This window comes from Hyaena hyaena, unplaced genomic scaffold (genome assembly GCF_003009895.1).
Source record: "Hyaena hyaena isolate Hyena2069 unplaced genomic scaffold, ASM300989v1 scaffold_12, whole genome shotgun sequence".
Lineage (NCBI taxonomy): Eukaryota > Metazoa > Chordata > Mammalia > Carnivora > Hyaenidae > Hyaena > Hyaena hyaena.
The window spans coordinates 6343692-6363085 of record NW_024080644.1 but is presented as its reverse complement, the minus strand read 5'-3'; the positions used below and the strand labels follow the sequence as shown (position 1 = coordinate 6363085).

The 19394-nt window shown below is 37.7% G+C and overlaps 1 protein-coding gene across 1 annotated transcript in view; it reads left to right on the top strand.

Annotated features, from left to right (window-relative positions):
- Positions 1 to 19394, top strand: part of CFAP47 (cilia and flagella associated protein 47) — a 500885-nt gene that overhangs the window by 321935 nt on the left and 159556 nt on the right. The window contains exon 51 of the mRNA XM_039256279.1: positions 7677 to 7808. Coding sequence (XP_039112210.1) covers positions 7677 to 7808 — 132 coding nt within the window. The remainder of the gene's footprint in view (positions 1 to 7676; positions 7809 to 19394) is intronic.

The window sequence follows — 19394 nt, the reverse complement described above, 5'->3', positions numbered from 1 at the left end:
GCTATAATCATACATGTTTACAATCTAGAGCAACTCCTAACATAGCACTAAGAAAATGAACTTGTACATGTAAAAATTAAGTTTGTACAAGTTTATATAACCTACATATCGCTTTTTCTAATAATTTGCTCCAGTTGCTCTTTAATAATCTACACAGAGCATGTGTCTCTGGTATAACTTTTCTGAGGTTCTTCTGAGGCTACCTACCACATGGATCACCTCAATGCCCTCCAGCTTGGGAATATCAGCATTGTAATATAACTTTCAAAAGCAAACGTTAATAACAAGCAAGAGATGATTTCAACTTGTAGGGATACCTCTTGATTCCCTTTCTCTGATGAGAGATGAAGGACTAAGAAGCTAAATAATTAATTTGGGGCCTGGTAGTCCAAAAATATAATGTGAAATTTCGACCCCAAGCCATGTAAATGTGGGCTCTTTAGCTGAGAGTTTTTTCCCTGATTCTCAGTTATGACCCCAAGATACAAGACTTCAGGCCACCACAGAGTAGCCCATATCCCACAACAAATGTCATTTCCAGTGATGACTCAATACAGTGGATCCTTGTTCCTACCTTGTATGTGTGTTTAACTTAAATTCTTCAGTTGAGAGAGGATTCTCTGAACATCTATTCCAACATATTGTAGAAAAGACAATCCCCAAATATTTTTAAACAGCCTTTATCTAATTGTGAATTAGTGCAGTGATTTTATTAACTTGAATCTAAGACTTGATAATTATTCCTTATGAGCTCTTACTTTTGAGCAACAAGCATACTTTCATCTCCAGGAAAAAGTCTTTAGAAAATCTTAATAGTCGTTAATGACATATATTTGTGACCAGAAGAAGGGGTGGGGGCAAACTTAAGTAGTTGAGTATGTTACCTTTGTCCACAGAATTGGCAGAAATACAAAAGAGAAAGGCAGTAACAAGGATCACTCATTGAATTATAAATCATTATGTTATCAATATCCTCAATAATCATAATATAATATGAGCAAAAATTAAGCTGAAATAATATGTTGATCATGGCATGTTGGCCTAAAATAATCTCTAAACAGCAAAAATATTTTTTAAAGTTTATTTATTTATTTTGAGAGAGAGAGAAAGCACAAGTGGGGGAGGAGCACAAGGAGAGGGGGAGAGAGGGGAAGAGAGAAAGAGAGAGAGAGTTCCAAGCTGACTCCACACTGTCACTACTTGAAACCATGAACTATGAGATCATGGCCTGAGCTGAAGTCAGATGCTTAACCAACTGAGCCATCCAGTTGCCCCCACAAGAATATTTTTTTTTTTTTTTTTACAAATAGTTTATTGTCAAATTAGTTTCCACATAACACTCAGTGCTCATCCCCACAAGTGTCCTCCTCCATGCCCATCCCCCCTCCCCCCCACATCCATCAGTCCTCAGTTTTTGTCAGCATTCAAGAGTCTCTCATGGTTTGCCTCTCTCCCTTTCCCCCACCATTTCCGCCCTTCTTCTCCCCCTTGTTCCTCCGTCAAGTTCCTCCTAATCCTCCTATACGTGCAAACATATGATATTTGTCCTTCTCTGCCTGACTTATTTCGCTCAGCATAACACCCTCAAGGTCCATCCATGTTGCTACACATGGCCAGATTTCATTGTTTCTCATTGCCATGTAGTATTCCATGGTATAGATAAACCACATCTTCTTGATCCATTCATCTGTTGATGGACACTTAGGCTCTTTCCATGTTTTAGCTATTGTGGAGAGTGCTGCTATGAACATTGGGGTACATGTGCTCCTATGCCTCAGCATTTCTGTATCCCTTGGGTAAATTCCTAGCAGTGCTATTGCTGGGTCATAAGGGAGTTCTATTGTTAGTTTCCTGAGGAACCTCCACACTGTTTTCCAGAGGGGCTGTACCAGTTTACATTCCCACCAACAGTGTAGGAGGGTGCCCGTTTCTCCACATCCTCGCCAGCATCTAGAGTTCTCTGATTTGCTCATTTTAGCCACTCTGACTGGCGTGAGGTGGTATCTCAGTGTGGTTTTGATTTGTATTTCCCTGATGAGGAGGGATGCTGAGCATCGTTTCATGTGTCTGTTGGCCATCTGGATGTCCTCTTTGGAGAAGTGTCTGTTCATGTCTTCTGCCCATTTCTTCACTGGGTTGTTTGTTTTTCGGGCGTGTAGTTTGGTGAGTTCCTTATAGATTCTGGATATTAACCCTTTATCTGATATGTCATTTGCAACTATCTTTTCCCATTCCGTTGGTTGCCTATTAATTTTCTGGGTTGTTTCCTTGGCTGTGCAGAAGCTTTTAATCTTGATGAGGTCCCAACAGTTTATTTTTGCTCTTGATTCCCTTGCTTTTGGGGATGTGTCAAGTAAGAAGTTGCTGCGGTGGAGGTCAAGGAGGTTGTTTCCTGCTTTCTCCTCTAGGGTGTTGATAGTTTCCTGTCTCACGTTCAGGTCCTTTATCCATTTTGAGTTGATTTTTGTGCATGGTGTGAGAAAATGATCTAGTTTCATTCTTCTGCATGTTGCTGTCCAGTTCTCCCAACACCATCTGTTAAAAAGGCTGTCTTTTTTCCATTGGATATTCTTTCCTGCTTTGTCAAAGATCAGTTGGCTGTATACTTTTGGGTCCACTTCTGAGTTCTCAATTCTGTTCCATTGGTCTATGGGTCTGTTTTTGTGCCAATACCATACTGTCTTGAGGATGACAGCTTTGTAGTAGAGGCTGAAGTCTGGGATGGTGATACCTCCCGTTTTGGTTTTATTTTTCAGTATTACTTTGGCTATTCGGGGTCTTTTGTGGTTCCATACAAATTTTTGGATAGTTTGTTCTAGTTTTGAGAAGTATGCTGGTGCAATTTTGATTGGAATTGCATTGAATGTGTAGAGTGCTTTAGGTAGTAATGACATCTTAACTATATTTATTCTTCCTATCCATGAGCATGGAATGTTTTTCCATTTCTTTGTGTCTTCTTCAATTTCCTTCATAAGTTTTCTATAGTTTTCATCATACAGATCTCTTGTATCCTTGGTTAGGTTTATTCCGAGGTATTTTATGGTTTTTTGTGCAATTGTGAAGGGGATCAGTTTCTTGATTTCTCTTTCTGTTGCTTCATCATTGGTGTATAAAAATGCAACCGATTTCTGTACGTTGATTTTGTACCCTGCAACTTGGCTGAATTCTTGGATCAGTTCTAGTAGGCTACAAGAATATTTTTATACCTAAAACTACTGCAATGTTATATGTCTATTATATCTTCAATAAAAAATTTTTTAAAGATTAAAGAATATTTTCATATAGCATTTACTTACATTACCAAATCTTTAGATTGTACAGAATACTGTATGAGCACAGTTAAGTACACTCGCTGAAGTGTGTTGTTTATTCCACATTACAAAACTAAATATTGAGAATCCACATTTAAAGTGGTTTCCAGTCATATTAGTAAATTTAGTCTCTACCCTGAACATGCATGATAGTATAGTCTGAAATTCTCTCTTATTATCCACGACCCTTGATAATATAGTAGTTCCAGAAAGTAGGTAGAAATGAACAATTTTGATGTAGCTAACAATTACTTTGTATATTTTTCAGTAGGAGCTGAAAGTGCTCTTTTACTTGCTGGAAACTGATTGTATTCATTCAGTTCAACACAATTGGAAATTATAGCTAAGATTCATTTCTGCAAATTTGCAGTTCGGAAGTTCTTACACTAGAATGAAATCTGTTATGACACTGGCACAAGAAAGCCTCGTCCAAACAATTGGAAACAATCTTTTAGCCAGCTCTGCTAAAGACAAAATTTTTTACCATAAACCTCTGTTTAGTGTCAAAACAAAATGTTTAACGTGTGCACAATAAAGTTCCCGTGTTAGGCCTAGGTTTGAACAAGATGGAAGTCATTTTTATATTTAGCATTTTGCTACTCTCTGAAATTATATGCTATCCAGAAAGGTGTATATTACCAGTTGCCATCTTTAAAATACAAATTAAGTTCAAAATATGATTTCTAATATTGTATGTGATGAGAAGCACTGCTTGTCAAATGTTTTTTCAGAGTGTGGTGGTGAGCAAAAGTAGTGCTACTTAAATTTTCAATTTTCATTTAAAGGTAGGCAGTATATTCATGCTAACCTCCACAGTGCAGTGGGAAAATTGCACACCTTTTGCCACTTTCTGTTTCCTATTTTGTTCCTATTTCCCACTGTATTCCTGTTTTACTATTTCCTCTTTTATCATGTTGCAAAGGAATACATTCAGAAGTTAGACTTGACTTCGGCCTCCAATTATATCATTTTCTGGTTGTGTGACCTTGACCTCACTGACTGTGACTTCTCATGCGTATAAAACATTGATAATGTTTAATCTTTCAAGGTGGTGAGAAGATTAAGTGAGAATATATGAAAAGTGTTCATCTAGTAGGTGCTCAATTAATAGGTAGCACACTTATTTAATATATTAACTCCCATTTTCTTTGATTTCCGTAATACGATAGGGATTTATGGGGGGGGGGGGGATTTGTAGCTCCTTTTATCCCTACTCTGTCCTAGTGTCTCTCAGTAAAAATAACAAAAACTTGACTGAAACTGAATTCGGATCTGACTGGCTTGTTCCCATCGGCCCTGTGGACTGCCACGTAGTCGTATAGGATTGAAAAACAGTTTCCACTGGTCTTCAAAACACATGTCGGTTGCTATAAAGCATTTTCTTGCTTTCTCAGGAGAAAGAAATGTTTTGCAAAAGCAAGGCCTTGAAGCTTTCCTGAGGGAAGGAATTGGGTTTGCCTGGGTCCTCTCCTGCTCTGTTGGGCTCTCCTCTTTGCTCTGACCATCTCTGCTTCTCCATGTAGCCTGTGGTCTGACGTTTCATGACAGCGTTAGCCATCTGCAAATTATTACCCTTCAGAGGTTCTGAGCATTCAACTGGGTCTTCCTACCCCTGCCCCCAAAATCAAAATAAGTATAAATTCTAGTCTCAAGCCTCACTCAGATGATTGGTGACAGATAAATTCATTCATATTACTACATCAGTGAGTGATGACATATGCTGTGTTTTCTTCCTTTACGCTAGATAATTTGTCCGTTGACCTCCAAACCAACACTTGGCATTCAATAGCAGCTATCTGGACACTACTGAATGGAAGAAGCAATACATTTCACATATAAAATTGTTTCTAAAATTTACTTGGTAGTGCAATAGTAGGAGTGCAATTAAAATAATGAGAACAAAAATTTATAAAGTTGGCGAAAAACACAAATTTGGTAACTGCATGTACTCCATTAAACTGAAGGAAGATAATCTTGCATCTACATTGTTAGCCACGAGGCCTGCATTTATTTAGCACAACACTCACTTGTAATTCTTGATTATGTATTAGAAGCAATTTTAGCTGAGAGTGCCAGCTAGGCTATCAATGATCTATTGAATATAAATTCAGGCTGCTCTTTATATTTGTATTTTGAACTGCTAAGATATATATAACAATGTTAGCAAAAAAAATTTTCTCTTATTCTGTGTATGTGTGAGTACGTGTGTGTGTGTGAGAGAGAGAGAGAGAGAGACAGAAAGAGTCTTTGTCTATGTCTGTTTGTGGCTGTGTTCTACATTACCAGTCAAAAGAATTTGTGTATTTTATGATGTGATTTACAATACAAAGAAATGATGATTTCCTAATGCATAGGTTTTTGTCACAGAAGACTTTTGCTTATGAATCTCAGTATATGGGGGCACCTGGGTGGCTCAGTCGGTGAAGCGTCCGACTTCAGCTCAGGTCATGATCTCACGGTTGTGAGATCGAGTCCCACGTTGCACTCTGTGCTGACAGCTCAGAACCTGGAGCCTGTTTCAAATTCTGTGTCTCCCTCCCTCTCTGCAACCTCCACTGCTCACACTCTGTCTCTCTCCCTCTCAAATATAAAAGATAAGACCTTAAAAAATTGTAAAAAAAGAATCTCAGTTATAGGGCTTCATTATAAATAATTTATTCAAACATTTTTATAAAAAATGTTAATTTCTAATCACCTTTCAAGGATGCTTTTCTAATATATGAAGAATGAAGCATAACCACTAGAAGTTAGTAGGGTTAGAAGATCATTCAGAAATCTTGAAACTAAAACTCTTTTTTTTGGGGCATTTAAAATTTTTTTCTTAGTTTGAAACTTCACAAAATTTTACAAATACTTGCAAACATTTGCCTTCTACTACTCTACATTTTTGTGAAAAGCAGTCTCGCCCATTTTATTGCTCAAATGAGGCCTAAGAATGCTTTTTAATACTAAAATTCATTATTCTATGTAGAAATTATTTCTAGAAATAATTTTAAGTAAAATTAACAAGATAAATGAAGGTTTTACATGGAGATTTAAGAAGCCACCTCCACAGTGCAGTGAATCCAAACAAATGAGCAAATAGTTGCATGTGATAGCAGTGAAATAGACATGAATTTATGGAACTGAGAGATTTAAATGGATAGAAGTGATAAATAAGACAGGTAGATAGATAGATGGATAGATAGATTGATTAAAGTGTTCTGGGCACCTAAATGTGATGGCTTCATTCATTATCCTGCATTAATTATCTCAAACATGATATTGCCTACTGCTGGAAAGATACTCATAGTTGGCTATGAACTTCCCTTACACATCCTACTTATACAGTGCATTCAGTTTGGGTGACATTTCTCAAATCCTGTTGTTATTCTGCTAAGCAGTGGTAACTAATATATCTAATACAAAGTTTGGTATTTATTTATTTCTTTACTTATTTAAGAGAAAGAGGGAGGGTATAAGCAGCAGAGAGTATTAAAGGGAGACTGGGAGAGAGAGAATCGTACGCAGGCTTCATACTCAGCACAGAGCCCAGTGCATGACTCAGTTCCATGACGCTGGGATCATGAACTGAGCCAAAATAGAGTCAGAAGCTCAGCCAACCTAGCCACCAAGGCACGCAAAGTGTGCTTTCTAAACAGTTTTATTTTGTTTTTGTTTTTTTAATGTTTTTATTTTTATTTCTAGGAGAGAGAGAGAGAGAGACAGCGTGAGCAGGGGAAGGTCAGAGAGAGAGAGGGAGTCACAGACTCTGAAACAGGCTTCAGGCTCTGGGCTGGCAGTCAGCACAGAGCCCGACGCGGGGCTCGAACCCGAGAACCGCGAGATCATGACCTAAGCGAAAGTCGGACGCTTAACTGACTAAGCCACCCAGGCACCCCAGTTTTATTGTGCTTTAATTGACATACAATAATCTTTGAATCTTCAGAGTACATAGTTTGAATTTTAACACATGCATACAGACATCAGTCCATTGTTACGAATCAGATAGTGAATATATACACCCCAAAAAGTCTCCTTGTGTCCACTTGTAATCCTTTTGCCCTTTTCTCCAGATTTGCCAAGTTACCCTTGTCCTAGGCGATCATTTCTCTGTTTTCTGTAACTATAGATGTGTTCGATACCATCGTATATAAATGAAATCTTACAGTGTAGCCCTTTTGGAGGATTTTTTTTTTTTTACACAACATAATTAGATTAAGGTTCTGTACCACCTCAGGTTTGAATCAGATGGTAACACCCACAATTTGTGTTTGGCTTTCTGTTCTCTAGTTTCAAGCTAAAGCATCTTTAATACCTACAATTGACTGTCATTTTAGGAAACGACTTCCTTTTTAATTTGGATCTTCTACGTATGTATTGTAGGTGCAATCTCATTTTCTGTTAAAAGAAGACAAGTGAATGAGTCTCAGGAAGACTCAGATCAAGAATACAATTGTGTATCCTTTCCGAAATCGATATCAGAAGTCTCCTCCCATCTTGATGAGAAAGACTCAGGTAAACTTATGATTAAGGAGATTTTCATGATCACTTTTCAGTCATTCATTTTTAAATGAATAAATGCGTTCCTTTCCAAATTTTTATACACACGTATGTTGCGTATACCTGAAAGGATTTTGTTGTATTAGTTCAGGATTACCTTTACATGATTTACTTTCTAGATTTGTACAGCTGTTAACATTGACAAGATTATAATGCTTCGCTTGAAGGCTGCCTACTGTTTCTTAAGTGAACCACTTTATATATATTTCTTATTAAACCAAAAAGTTACAGTATATATCTGACAAAATGTTCATGAGTACTTTATTTTAAGAATGTAGCATGCTTTTCTTCAACCTAGCAGGTGATAGCAACCGTCCTCATGTGTGGAAGAAAATCGCTGCCATTCCTTTTCCTTCCAGTGTTCTGAAGCTTTATTTGACTGTTGTTAAACATCCTCTCTTTTTAGTAGAAATTCAAAGGAAATTGAGATAGTGGGAAAGGGACAGGGCAGATTCCCTGGAGAATGGGTGACTGAATTCTCTTAAGGGTGAGTAGCAGGGACTTAAGAGGGCGTTAGAGAATGAGTCAACAAGAGCAGAGCTGGGGAGACAATGAGGTACATCAAGGAAGACCTCTTTATTGAATGGCTTTGTGCTTAGTCGGATTCTTCAGTAAAACAGACCCCACCATAATATCATGTAATGTAATGTAGTGTAAATGGGCACATACATACACACATACATATATGTATGTGTACATGTGGAGAGACACAGAGACAGAGAGAGACTGAGATTTTAAGGAATGGCTGACGTGATTGTGGGGATTGGCAAGTCGAAACTCTGTAGGTCAAGCAAGCAGGGCAGAGAAGGAGGTTAAGAGTTGCTACTGCAATCCTGGGTACAAATTCCCCAGGCGAGCCAGGCAGGCTGCAAGGTCACGCAGGTTTTCTGTTTCAGGCTAGACTAAGAATTGCTGCTTCTTCAGGTAACCTCAGATATTTTTTCTTAGCTTGGAACTTCACAAAATTTTACAAATACTTGTGAATATTTGCCTCCTACCCTCTGCATTTTGTGAAAAGCAATCTTCATCATTTTATTGCTCGGATGAGGCCTGAGGAAGCCTTTTAATACGAAAATTCACTATCTTATAGAGAAATCACTTCTACAAGTAAGTTTAATGTAAAATTAACAAAATAAATGGGGCTTAATAAGCCACCTCCCAGGGCAGCGAATTCCAGACAATTGAGCAAATAGTTGCATTTGATAGCAGTGAAATAGACATGAATTTATGGAACTGAAAAATGCAGATGGATGGAAGTGATAGATAAGATAGGTAGATAGACTAGATATAGTTATATAGTTATATAGTTATATAGTTATAGATTGATAGATAGGTAGATAGATTAAAGTATTCTGGATACCTCAATATGATGGCTTCATTCATTATCCTGCATTAATTCTCTCATCCATGATATTGCCTGCCACTGGAAAGATACTCATAGTTGTCTGTGTACTTCCCTTACACATACTGCTTATGCAGTACATTCTGTTTGGGGTGACACTTCTCAAATCCTATTGTTATTCTGCTAAGCAGGGGTGAGTTATATATATAATACAAAGTGTGTTATTTATTTATTTAAGAGAAAGAAGGAGGGTATGAGCAGAAGAGAGGGTCACAGAGAGACCAGGAGGGAGAGAATCTTAAGCAGGCATTGTGCTCTGACAGAATCCGATATAGGACTCAATTTCCTGACCTTGGGATCATGACCTGAACCAAAATAGAGTCAGACGATCAGCCAGATGAGTGACCCAGGCACCCAAAGTGTGCTTTCTAAACAGTTTTATTGTGGTTTAATTGACATACAATAAGCTATGTATCTTTAAAGTACATAGTTTGAGTTTTAATACATGCATGCAGCCATGAATCCATTGTCACAAATCAGATAGTGAATATATACACCAAAAAGTCTCCTTGTGTCCACTTGTGATCCTTTGGCCCACCTCTCCCCTCTTGCTACAAGTTGCCATCAATCATTTGTCTGTACTCTGTCACTATATATGCATTCAGTAGCATTGTATGTAAATGAAATCTTACAGTGTAGCCCGTTGGGAATTTCTTTTTTACGCAACATAATAAGTGTAAGGTTCATTCACACGTTGATTCCTTTTATTACTGAATCGTCGTCCAAGGAATGGATAACCACAATTTATCTATTTCCCTTTTGATGGACATTTGGGTTTTTCCACTTTTTTGGTAGTTATAAATAAACCTGATATGAGCATTTATGGATGAATCTGTGTGGGGGCATATACTTTCATTCATCTTGAGTAAATCACTTATATGCGGGATGCCTGGATAGTATGGTAGTTGAATTTATAATATTTAAAGAAGTAACTGCCAACAGTATCTCAACAAAATTGTCTATTTCCATTCCACTTGCACTGCCTGAAAGTTCCAGTTTCTCTGTATCCTTCACCACACGTTATAGGATTTGCCACTGCAATTCTATCCATTTCCCTCTTTGTGTTACTCAGGTACAGTGTGGATTAAATCTACATTTCTGTAAAGAATAATAATGTGGAACATCTTTTCCTGTGCTTCTTTGTCATCTCTGTGTCTTCTTCTGAAATGCTTTTTCTAACCTTTCGCCCAACCTCCCCCTCCATTGGGTTGTTTCGTTTTTTAATTGCTGAATATTTACACTTTTTAATTTTTTTCTGGATACAGGGGTGTTTTTTTTTTGATTGTGCTTTAAAAATTTTTCTCCAAGCCTGTGGTTTTCATTTCAATTTTCTTAACCATATCTATTGAATAAGAGCAGTTTTTATTTCTTTTCTGGCTTTATTGAGGTATAATTGACAAGTAAAAAGTATACACATTTAAGATGCACAGTGTGACGATTTGGTACATGTGTACATTGTGAAGTGGTTATAGAAGTTTTCAGTTATAATGAAATGCAGTTTATCATGTTTTTCTTATATGAATCAGGAAGAAACATGTGGCCTTAATGGCAGTCTAGATTATTGCTGCTTCAACGTTTTGCCCCAGTAATGAAAGCGTAGGTTCTTGCTAAAACTAAAACGTAATCAGCCATCCTTTACAACAGAAATCTGAACCTGGTAGATTTTATTAATCCTTCCTGTTTTCTGTAGTGTCTTCAGTTATAGACATTTCAAAAAGGTGTTATAGAAAGAACAAAGAGCATAAGACCACAAAAAAGAAGATGGAGCCTTGGGCACTAGACTACTCTGCATTTTATCATAAAAATAAAGAGCTTATAAAGAATAGAAGACAAGAGCTGTATTATACATAGGATAAAAGCAGATATGGCCACAGCACTAGGTTTCTTTCTCCCTGTTCTTCATTAGCCACCAAGTTTTGCTTTTCCACTTTGCCTTTTGGGCCCCCAAGAGAGAAAATAAAACAAAAGAAAATGAGCTAGAAGTGTGGTTAAAATGAAGTAAGAAAAAAAGAGAGAGAAGGAAGAGGGAAAGCAGAGATTTCCTCATGCTTTCATCCTTAGTCTTGCCACTCAGACTTTATAGAGTAATATGTTAGAGAAACAGAACGATTAAAATTCATTCAGTCATGTGGGGTGTAATGTGCATAGACCAAATATGTATGAAAACACTTCTCGACAGAATCCATGTGCCTCCAAGAAGTTCAGAGGTTGATGAAAGCCCAGCCGTACAGAAAGTTTCCTTCAGCACAGTATTCCTCATTAGCCTTGGGGAGTGGTGAAGCATGAAGCCAGTGGAAGGAAGAGTGTGGGTGTGGGGGAACCAAGTGCAAAGAGGTCAAAGGTTTAACTGTTGCCATGGAACTTGTTTTGGGATGTTTTCTAAGGGGTGAAATCGGTGAGATAAGCAGTGGGCACGATCTGAAACCTATTACTTTAGGTCAAAATAAACATTTTGCAAGTATGTGACTGACTTTGCTATTTTTCCACGCAAAAGCCCATTTATTGTGTGGTGATTTGGTGATATGTAGGCATGACTTAATATGCCATTTTCCATATGCCGTGTCTGATAAACGCATGTGCCGTTGTCACTTACTACCTATGTGACCTGGAGCGTGTTACCCAACCTTCTCTACAGCCCCACTATTGAACTTGAAAATGAGTCTCATGTGAGCCATCTGGGTGGTTCAATGGGTTGGGCAACCGACTTCACTCAGGTTATGATCGCACAGATCGTGATTTCGAGCCCCATGTCAGGCTCTGTGCTGACAGCTCAGAGCCTGGAGCCTGCTTTTTTGTCTCTTTCTCTCTCTGTCCCTTTCCCACTCACATTCTGTCTCTCTGTCTCTTTCTCAAAATAAATAAACATTAAAATTGTTTTTAAAGAGATGATGAATCTAATGAGCAAATCAACTTTTATATTCATTAAAGGGTTCAATAGGTAATGAGTGGGAGGCATTTAGCACATGCCTAACATGGAGTAAGCATCCAGTAAATGGTTTTACTTTCTTTTCAAAGGACTAACCATTGATCCCAAATTGCACTGCTCAGGCTTTAAACTTGAGTCTGACTGACATATTACAAGATAGTATGAAATTAGGCAGGAAGAATTCCTATGAAAACCAAACTATTTACTTGGAAATGTTGGTTTGACTATTTAAAATACATTTTGATAATCAATCCCATGGAATGTTTAGCAGAGAAAAAATACTCCATTTGTCTAAATAAAAGCTGGAGCTATTCAAAATGTAATTATCATAATTATGATTGCTATTAGATTTTTTTTTCGTAACGCTCATTTCAGACTAACTGAAGACCTCCATTAGGTCAGTGATGCTATTTCTTAAGAGAGTTGTTCTGTACGCTTATTTCTGTTATACCTATAGGTTTTCAAAGCAGTCTTATAGTTTTCCTATCACTCTTTTATTCTGAAGCACCAACAGTCATGCTTGTACGTACTTTTGTTCCATTTGGATTGTCTGGCCTTCGCCAGAATGGAGGAATATAGGGAGCAATGTAATGCTCCCTACGTATATTTCATAGGTACCTAGTATGAGAAAAAATATTATCATCTTTTGAAACACATTTTTTCATAATCATTATTTTCTGCATTTGGTTTTAAGGCTCTTTGCTGATAGTTACTGAGTCTAATGTTACTCCTTGTAATAAGTTTATAAGAATTTGACTCCTTGTTTCTTCTACCTTAGCTTATTCATACTCAGCAATAAAAGTATAGTTTAAAAATGTAAGTGTTTCGGAATAAAGTTAAAATTAAATTCCCAAGAAGAAAGATTTTTCCTGTAAAATCTGTGTATAAATGAGTAGCATAATTCTGTGATACATTTTTTTAAAGTGTTCTTTCAATTAAAACATAAGCGACTAAAATAGACCTATAATTCCAGAGTTCTCTTCACTTATTTCTAAGTTTTAAGATAAATACTTAATTTCTCATGTTGGTATATAACATATGCTCTTGTTATAGTTATGTAGGGCTTTTGAATTGTTTAACGAATGATTGTTCAATTTCTGTGTGTTAAAGGACAGTACAACAGTAATAACGTGTAGGTGGGTGTGTTGGAGGAACAAAAACTGTGCTGAGCATTTAAGTAGGTTGAAATGAGAAAAAATGGAGAATGTGTGCTTTTAAATCTTGACACTATTTGTTGTATGTGAAATATTGATTAGGTTTCCGTACTATTCACTGTAAACATATCGTTTAATGTTATGTAGGTTTATTCAAATAATGGTTTTATCTAACTGAATTGATTTACTTAGTGTCCATTTCCAAAACTGTATTACAAGTGTATAGAATTGTAACTGCTTTCCTTTCTTGATTTGTATCCTGCACATTTCCTGAATGCACTTATTATTAGGACTGACCTTTTTGTGTGCACAATCATTAAGGTTTTCTCCATATGAAATTATATCATCTGCAAACAGAGATCATTTTACTTCTTCTTTTCTAATTTGGATACCTTTTCTACTTTTTCTTGCGTAATTGTTCTTTCTAGAAATTCCAGTATTAATGTTGAGTAGAAGCGGCTAAACCAGAGACATCCTTATCTTGTTTCTAATCTTAAAGGAAAAAATTTTAGTCTTTTACCACTGAGTATAATATTAGCTGTTTGTTTTCTTATGTGGCTATTATCGTTTTGAGAAAGTTCTTTTCCTAATTTATTTTTGTCATGGATGGTACAGTGTTGAATTTTGTCAAATATTTTTTATCTATCAATCAATATGAGCATGTGTTTGCTTGTTTTTTCATTTTGTTAATGCGATATAATACACAGATTGAGTTTTGTTTTATGAGCCACTTTTCATTTATTCTTTCATTCATTCTTGAAATAAATGCCTCTTAACTATGGTATAGAATCTTTTTGATATGCTGCTGAATTTGATTTGCTGGTATTTTGTTGAAAAGTTTTGTGTCTGTGTTCATCAGGGATATTGCATTTTAATTTTCTTTTCTTGCCCTTTGTTTGCTTTTGTGTCAGGGCACTGCTGGCCTCCTAGAATGAGTCTGTTTTCCCTCCACTTCTATTTTTAAGTGTTTGAGAATAAAAAGCTACTAATTCTTCTTTATATATTTGGTAGAATTCAACAGTGAAGCCATCTGATCCTGGGCTTTTCTTTGTAGGAAACTTTTTTTGTTTGTTTGTTTTTTAATATTTTATTTATTTTCTGAGAGAGAGAGAGAGCATGAGCAGGATGGGGTCAGAGAGAGGGAGACACAGAATCTGAAACAGGCCCCAGACTCTGAGCCAGCTGTCAGCACAGAGCCCGATGCAGGGCTCGAACCCACGAACCGTGAGATCATGACCTGAGTCGAAGTCAGACGCTTAACCGACTGAGCCACCCAGATGCCCCTGTGGGAAACGTTTTGATTACAGATTCAATCTCCTTAACATTTTCTGTCTATTCAGACTGTGTGTTATTCATGAGCGGTTTTGGTAGATTATATGTTTCTTTAAAATTGTCCATTTCACCCGTTACCCAAGTTGGGGGGCATGTGTTGATTCATGGTATTTTCTTACAATGCTTTTTGTATTGGTGAAAACAATGATGTCCCCACTTTATTTCTGAGTTTATTAATTGGAGTCTTCATTCCTTTTTTTTTTTTTTTAACCACTTTAAAGACCTGCCAGTGATGTTGACCTTTTCAAGAGCCAAACTGGTTTTTTTTGTTTGTTTGTTTTTCTCGTCTCTGTTTCCCTTACCTGCACTCTGACCTTTATTATTTCCTTCCTTTTGCTAGTTCGGGGGTGTTTGGCTTTTCTTTTACTAGTTTCTTTACTGTGCAGTTAGGTTGTTGATTTTAGATTATGCTTTTTAATGTATGCTTTACTGCTATGAATTGCCCTCTCAGTGCTGCTTTCACTGCATCACACCAGTTCCATATGCTGTGTTCTCATTTTTAATCATCTTGATACTTTCAAATTTCTGTTTTTTGTGTGAGCTCTTCTTTGAAATATTGCTGATGGCTATACTGTTTAGTTTCCAAATTTGTGAATTTCCATTTTTTCTTACGTTATTGATTTCCAGTTTCATGCCACTTTGATAAGAAAACATACTTTGTATTTTTTAAATCTTTTCCTATCTATGAAGATACGCCTTGTGGCCTCACATGTGATGCATTCTGGACAGTGTCCCATATTAATTTAAGAAGAATGGATAGTCTATTGTTGTTGCGTGGAATGTTCCATATGACCCAATTAGGTCTAGTGGTTCTATAGTGGTAGTCACAGTCTATGTTTCTTTATTGGTCTTCTGTCTAGTTGTTTTGTCCATTAAGGAAAGTGGGTCAAGGGGCCACCTGTGTGGCTGGGTTGGGTGAGCATCTCACTCTTCATTTCAGCTCGGATCATGATCCCAGGGTTGTGGGGTCGAGCCCCGGATAGACTCCATGCTGAGTGGGGAGCCTGCTTGGGGCGCGCTCTCTCTCTCTCTCTCTCTCTCTCTCTCTCTCCCCCTCCCCCCCCTCCTCCTTCTTGTCTCTGCCTCTGCCCCTCTCCTCCAGTCATGTTCACTCTCCCTCTCTCTATTAAAATAAAAAAATAAGTCAGTAAACACCCAAATTCCGAAAAAACAACAACAATAAAGAGAACATACTCATAATATGATATAGCAATCTTATATCTTCATAATTACTGCACGGAATTGAAAATTTATGCCTATCTAAGAATCCACTCATATGTAACTATCACCTTTATTCATAGTTTCCAAAATGTGGAGGCACATATGATGTCCTATAATAGGTAAATGGTTAAACATTGATACATCCATACATTGGGATATTGTTCAGTGATAAAAACAAAAAAAAAAAACCTATCAAGGCACAAAGAACATGAAGGTAACTTAAATGTATATGGCTAAGTGAAAGAGGTAAATCTTAAAAGGCTACATATTATATGATTCCAACTATATGACATTCTAGAAGAGGTAGAAAACAGTGATTGACAGTTCTTTATACGTTGGGTGAAAGGGATGAATGCAATCAGTACACAGGATATTTAGGGCAGGAAATTATGAAATTACATATTTGCCATTGCTGTAGAATATACAACAGGAAACACTGGCCAGAATATACCCTTTGGAGTTCAGTTAATAATGGTATATCATTATTGGCTCATCAACTGTAACTAATAGAACACACTAATACAGAATGCTTGTAGTAGGGAAAACAAGAGAAGATAAATGGAACTCTGTACTTTCCATTCATTTTTTGTAAACGTAAAAGTGTTCAAAAAATACAATCTATTAATTAGGTAAAGACAAGTGTGGACTTTGAACCAGAATGCATGTCCTCAAATCCCACTTGTATTATAATGAACTCACTGACCTTGGGCAAGACACTGAGCTTCCTGGTACCAGTTTCACTTCTTTAAAATGTAAATAATACATCATACTCATTGGTGAAAACCTGAGAGCTTTCCCTAAGATTGGAAATAAGATGGGGATGTCCACTCTCACCACTTTTCTTCAACATAATATTGGAAGTCCTAGCTACAACAGTCAGACAACATAAATAAATGACATCCAGGGTTGCCTGGCTCAGTGGATTAAACATCTGACTTCGGTTCAGGTCATAATCTCACAGTTCATGAATTTGAGTACTATGTCGAGCGCACTGTAACAGCTTAGAACCTAGTCCCTGCTTTAGATTCTGTGCCTCCCTCTCCCTCTATCCCTTTCCTGCTCATACTCTGTCCCTCTCTCTCTGTCTCTCAAAAATAAATAAGCATTAAAAAATAACTTGAAAAAAAAAAGAAATGGCATCCAAATTGGTAAAGAAGAAGAAAAACTCACACAATTTGCAGATGACATGTTACTCTATGTAGAAAATCCTAACGGCTCTACCAAAAATCTAATAGAACTGATAAGTGAATTCAGTAAATGTTAATTTTTCAGGATTCACATCAATGTACAGAATCTATTACAATCCTATACAATGAAAATGAAGAAGCAGAAAGAGAAATTAAGAAAACAGTCCCATTTACAGTTGTACCAAATCCCATAATGACATATCCGATAAAGGGTTAGTACCCGAGATGTATAAAGAACTTCTACAAGCCAATACCCAGAAAGTAAATAATCCAGTTTAAGAAGGGGCAGAAGATGTGAACAGACATTTCTACAAAGAAGACATATAGATTGCAAACAGACGCATGAAAAGATGTTCCACGTCATTGATCATCAGGGAAATACAAACCTAAACTACCATGAGATGTCACTTCACATCTGTCTCACAGCCCCTCTCAGCCATGGTTTCTGTCCCCCTAGGGACCTGGCAGAAGGCCCACCTGTCTGTGTCACTGAGGCAGGCCCTTCAACGTTGGTCCCACTACAGATCTTGAAATGGCCTTGTAACTAGGCCAGTCACTCTCAGCCTCGGACCAGCAACACTCCTCTTGGGAGATGTGCTGGTCCGTGCCCCAGGATTAGGCTCATAGTCCACAGTCTGTCTGCACATCTGGGAGCAGCCCTATTATCCAGTTTGATCCCCTCATAGCTGCAGTCAGGAAGCAGTCCTGCCTGCCCAGGGACCCAGAGGGAGACACGCCCATCCGTGTTCTGGGGTTAGGGCTGCCAACCTCAGTCCGACTGAGACCCCGAAGCAGTGTGTGACCTGGCTCTAGCCCCTCTGAGCCACGGTCTGATGCAAACCCAGCCCACTCAGAGATGTGTAAACTGTGGGAGCACTCCCAGAGCCCCAGAGGTAGCCAGTGTGATACCGGGGACATTTTGTAATCTCCAGTGCCACGAGCCACCACCAGTGTCCCCTCCAACTCACATTTGGGCAAACTGAGGCCCACAGTTGGTAACAGACAGCCCCAGTTGTCAACCCAGGTATTGTACTACTAATTGTAATTAAAAACTGGCTGTCTCTTAGACTTAATATAAATCTTAATAAACTTTCCATCAAACTGTTCTGTACCACCTCAGGTTTGAATCAGATAGTAACACCCGCAAGTTGTGTTTGGCTTTATATTCATTGGTTTCGAGCTAAAGCATCCTTAATACCTAAAGTTGCCCTTTCATTTTGGAAAATGAATCCCTAGTTAATATGGCATCTTGTACGTGTGTGTTGTAGGTGCAGTCTCATTGTCTGCTAAAAGAAGACCAGGGGGCACATCTCACGTAGTCTCAGATCACGAATACGATCCAGTACTCTCCGTTCACAAATCATCGTCAGAACTCTCCTCCCATCTTGATGAGGAAGACTCAGGTAAACTTATGATTAAGGAGATGTGCATGATCACTTTTCAATCATTCACTTTTAAATGAATAAATACTTTCCTTTCACAATATATATACACAGGTGTGTTGCGTATACCTGTAAGAATTTTGTTGTGTTAGTTCAGGATTCACTTTACATGATTTACTTTCTAGATTTGTACAGCTGTCAACATTGACAAGATTATAATGCTTCGCTTGAAGGCTGCCTACTGTTTCTTAAGTGAACCACTTTATATATATTTCTTATTAAACCAAAAAGTTACAGTATATATCTGACAAAATGTTCATGAGTACTTTATTTTAAGAATGTAGCATGCTTTTCTTCAACCTAGCAGGTGATAGCAACCGTCCTCATGTGTGGAAGAAAATCGCTGCCATTCCTTTTCCTTCCAGTGTTCTGAAGCTTTATTTGACTGTTGTTAAACATCCTCTCTTTTTAGTAGAAATTCAAAGGAAATTGAGATAGTGGGAAAGGGACAGGGCAGATTCCCTGGAGAATGGGTGACTGAATTCTCTTAAGGGTGAGTAGCAGGGACTTAAGAGGGCGTTAGAGAATGAGTCAACAAGAGCAGAGCTGGGGAGACAATGAGGTACATCAAGGAAGACCTCTTTATTGAATGGCTTTGTGCTTAGTCGGATTCTTCAGTAAAACAGACCCCACCATAATATCATGTAATGTAATGTAGTGTAAATGGGCACATACATACACACATACATATATGTATGTGTACATGTGGAGAGACACAGAGACAGAGAGAGACTGAGATTTTAAGGAATGGCTGACGTGATTGTGGGGATTGGCAAGTCGAAACTCTGTAGGTCAAGCAAGCATGGCAGAGAAGGAGGTTAAGAGTTGCTACTGCAATCCTGGGTACAAATTCCCCAGGCGAGCCAGGCAGGCTGCA